General features: G+C 25.9%; 1 protein-coding gene across 4 annotated transcripts; it reads right to left on the bottom strand.

Moving 5' to 3' along the window:
• On the bottom strand, window positions 1-4079 carry LOC111026882 (protein cornichon-like). Of its 4 annotated transcripts, none has more exons than XM_022305062.1 (7): window positions 4065-4079; window positions 3727-3862; window positions 3515-3649; window positions 3020-3088; window positions 882-994; window positions 619-762; window positions 1-548 (listed from the first exon to the last, which is right to left on the bottom strand). In XM_022305062.1, the coding sequence occupies exons 3-7, from the start codon at window positions 3593-3595 to the stop codon at window positions 521-523; spliced, it is 435 nt and encodes a 144-aa protein (XP_022160754.1). In that variant the 5' UTR covers window positions 3596-3649; window positions 3727-3862; window positions 4065-4079; the 3' UTR covers window positions 1-520. The 4 variants fall into 4 exon arrangements, with proteins under 4 accessions (XP_022160754.1, XP_022160755.1, XP_022160753.1 ...); XM_022305063.1 differs by lacking the exon at window positions 4065-4079 and having other exon boundaries at window positions 1-218; window positions 473-548; window positions 3727-4022; XM_022305061.1 differs by lacking the exon at window positions 4065-4079 and having other exon boundaries at window positions 3727-4021.
• Between the last annotated feature and the right edge of the window lie 437 nt (window positions 4080-4516).

The following is a 4516-nucleotide window of genomic DNA, read 5'->3' as shown; positions in this document are numbered from 1 at the left end:
TAAAAAGCGACAACCATTTTTATTTATATAGATTACAAGAAATACAATTTTATTAACATCATATTAGTAAGCACTTTGGACAATCAGAACACACTGACATTAAATTATATGAAGTGTAGACTACTAATATTAAATTAATAACAAGACTACAAAATAAACAAATACCACTATTTTTTCCCCTGCATACCAAAAACATCCACAATGACTTTTCTTCAAATCTAATAAAAGAAATCAAATATTGCAATTAATACAAAATATTTTGCAATACACATCAAACAATTTTATATAAGATAACAAATTCAAAAATGATCAATATTGATTTGTTATTTTTTTTAATGTCACTAAATTACAATAGAACAAAAAAAATATACAAAAATTGGGCTTCAATAGTTCTACATCTTGTTTTGCTCATTTGATATATAGAACAAGTAACCTGAGGTAGAATTATATAAAAAAAATAGCTGTTTTATACCAATGAAACTGAATAAATATGCACAAAACCAATGCTCGAAGATATGATTTACACTGTTATCAACGCTCGTATCATTCTGAAAAATAAATTCATTCATACATAAATACTACATCAATTTCGATAACAAAATCAAATCAGTTATTTACCCATATAAGTAATAAAAAAATGAGAACAGATAAAATGATAATTTTATCCAACCCTCGCGTTGATATTTATGCAATTTGTCAGCATTCATAATACTTGTAGGATCATAAAGACCAAAACCAGACATTACTGGTCTACTTTGATATCTGTAAAAAAATCAACTTTTTTAATTAGGCTTTAAGTAAAAAAATCAGTGACTTTAAAAAACAACATTATAGATACAAAATAGTGTACTTTTGCTAAGTTTTAAAATATTATTAGATACCTTTTAACATGATATGCCATTAATGGTACATTAATAGCAAATGAAATCCACTGGCCTCCAAACAAAAATAAAACATTGAAGAAAAAGTGTAGCATATACTCAGGAATCACTAACTAAAATCAAAAATAGACATTTTTTATTACAATATTAAATTATTGTAAACAATTATGGAAAAATACAACAAATTCTAAACATAAGGACACTTTACATATTGGCTATCTATTATGCTCCATTAACTTAAAAGCAACTATTGTTCATTTTTTTAATTAAATTAAATTAAGTTATTTCCTATTTTTTAATTATAAAATGTATAAACTTCTATACAATTTAAAAAAATAATACAGTGATAATAATATTATGTGCTGAACAAAAATATTATTTTTCTATAATCCACTAAACTTCTAATTTTGAGAAGTAAAGTGTAAACTTAAGTGCAAGTTAAGTACTAACTAAAATATATCAAGTTCAAATAGATTTTATCCTCTTTTTTATTAAAGTATTTGCATGAAAACTTCTATTAATTTAGAATTTAGTTATGTAATTTTCCATAGTTGAAAATTCAATCAATATTTACATATAGCTAGAATTGATTATGTAACTAATTAACTAGAAAAATCCTGCCCAAAGTAATGTAAATACAAAACTGAAACATATTAATTATCATTTATTATTCAATAACAGCACTATTCAAATCAGAATTTTGAATTCCAATATGATATGGGTCTTATCGTTTTATGTCATAATATAAAGATATCATACATTTAATACACATAATAATAGTTAGATAAGAAATTATTAAAATGAAAACCAACTAATCCTTACATTCAAAATTTTTTTTAATTTTCAGACATTGTAATTACATTTTTACAATATTTATTACAATAGGTACTTAAATATGCATAAGGTATATATGAATATAACTACTAATGCTAATCGTTTGATAGAAAAATAAACATCATAAGAAAGTACCAGGCTACCATATTATATTGTTATTTTCTATCAGAGGCGTGAGCAAGATTCTGTGTTGATTGCAGCATACATTTTAAACCAGCCCTACAGAACAATATGCACTAAGCAGCACACTTTTTCCCCGAAATCGAAATGTTGTTATTCGTTCATAATATTCAAATAACAAATCTAATGGACAAATCGGTTATGAGATTATGACTTCTGGCCTATGGGCATCCATGACCTATTTCAAAACCCTATACTGGTCAAATGATTATATTGGGCTATTATGGTTGTGTTTGTATCTATTATCTCATTGTCAGTACACCTAGTGCATTACATAGGATTTCTTCACTAATATAAAACACTTCTAATTTCAGACTTCTCATATTGATGAAATAGTATTATCATTTTTCATTTGAATTAAGTTGAATATTTTTATTTTTAATTCAATGTTCATAAATTATTTATTCTATGTATACCTTTCAAATAAATATCCACCGGCCCACTAAATCCAAAATAATTTACAGGTGGAGCAAAAGTAGCATTTTCTGCACCCGTGCTCAAGTCTATGTTGTGCATATACTCTATATGACAGACGTTCTCAACCATAGGGTTGGGATTCAATTTTGGGTAGCCAATAATGTTAAATGAGTCGGCAAAAATTTAAAACTCTGATATAACATTTTTATTTGTTTATTTTTAAATAGAATGTAATTGATATTATGACCTGTTATTAGCAAAAGTAATATGAGTGAAAACAAAATTAATTACTTAGAGTACCTAACAGTTATTTTTTGTTCCCCCATTAAAGATATTTTTATAAAAAAAGGCGCATGAAAAATTAGGTAAATATCTTGAGTCGCCACTACACAAAGGTTGAGAACCGCTGCTATATGATACACCTATATATTATGTAAAACAAATTAGTAAAAATATTTTAAGCCATTGATTTGATTGCAATATCGTATTTACATGTCTACTGAGAATTATTGTATGCCAGAGATCATTTTAGAGCACGTTATTATAATTACTTGATACTTATATTATGCCAATAATGTTTTATAAAAAAAATTAAATTAAATCAATAATATCTACAATTCATTTACAATTATATTTTCAATTCAATATAATTAAAACTGAATTATGAATGCATGATTATTTATACAACTAGTTTTGTTTATACTTACTGGATTTAGACTGTTACATTGATCTATAGGATTTTTGCTATCAGTTTTAAGTTCATCAAATGCAATAACCTAGAAAAAAAATTTAATTTCATGTAGATAATTATCTTGTGTTTAATTCAATTTATTGGGTAAGCAACTTATAATAACATGAATTAATAATTAATAATTAATAAGTACCTAAATTATTTTAAATTCATTTAAAAATTGTTATTTGATATGGCAAAGAAGAGAAATGTTAAAATAGGTGCAGGTTTTTTTACTATCGATAAATGTAATAACAATAAGCGAGGACAGTCTGGGGAAAAAATTAGGAGGAGAGTAGGTAGTAGAGATTTCTTTATTCACTCACAGACAAAATGTTTGATATTATGTGTTGTGTATATTTACATCATTTGGCTAGTTAAATTATATCTGTAAAACATTTAAACCACTTACCTAATAATATTTTAAATGATCTCTAATAATTCTATATTTCTATTACATTATGGTACTTACGTGGAATATTGAAAAAAATATTAAAAATGCATCTGATACCATGGCCACAATATAAGTGAACACTGAGAATGTGAATGACATTGTGATAGTTTGTTGTACTCAATTAATTTAAAACTGAACGTCGAACAAATTAATCTGAAATATATGATCATAATATATTAATAAAAGAATAGGGAATGGAAGTTGATTTGTTTTGTGACAATCATTACTACCATTTAGACAAAGGAAAAAGAACTGTACAATATCGGCAGATTAAAGTATCAAACCATCAATCGAATAGATCCCTTGTTCGTCAAAGTCATATCGAAATGTTTGTAATTAATGAGGTAAATACGAACACACACAATCCTAAAACATACGTTATATTAAAATATTGAAAATTAGATCAATTAAGTACATTATTAAATTATGTATTTAAGTGTAAGAACATTAAACAAAAAAGATTATTATATAATAAGGCTAGTCAAGGCGTTCGTGATTTATTCGTAAATATTCATAATGGCTTATCGTATTTTAGGATAATCGTTACACAATAATTATTGATAACAACCGAGCGCTAGCGATAACGGCTTGTGCGATTGACGAGAGCTTCCCAGCAGCAGATTTTTGGCATCCTTATCACGCGCGCGGCACCCCTAGCGATTTGCTCCACAATTTGACTTCCGTGATTATCGTAGTGATAAGTGATAACATATTAATGATAATTCCCGGTGTTAATATTTAAAATAAAGCGTGCATTTAAATAGGCACGACATTATAATAATATTTTAACTTAGTTTATAAAATGTACTACTGTCTACTGTTACAAATTTGATAATAATTCAATTACTATGTAGTTAAAATGTAAAATATATCAACAGACAACAGCCTAAATATTATAGCTAACAAATGATTGTATCAAGACATAAAGCACTTCTTTTTTAGAATTTAAATTTGTTACTGCTAATGTCAATAAATAAAATGCATATCTAGTTTAGTTAATACAATATAAACGCTGTATAT

Source organism: Myzus persicae, unplaced genomic scaffold, assembly GCF_001856785.1.
Source record: "Myzus persicae strain clone G006 unplaced genomic scaffold, MPER_G0061.0, whole genome shotgun sequence".
NCBI lineage: Eukaryota > Metazoa > Arthropoda > Insecta > Hemiptera > Aphididae > Myzus > Myzus persicae.
Note: the sequence above shows the minus strand (reverse complement) of the source record. Positions and strands in the feature narration are given on the sequence as shown.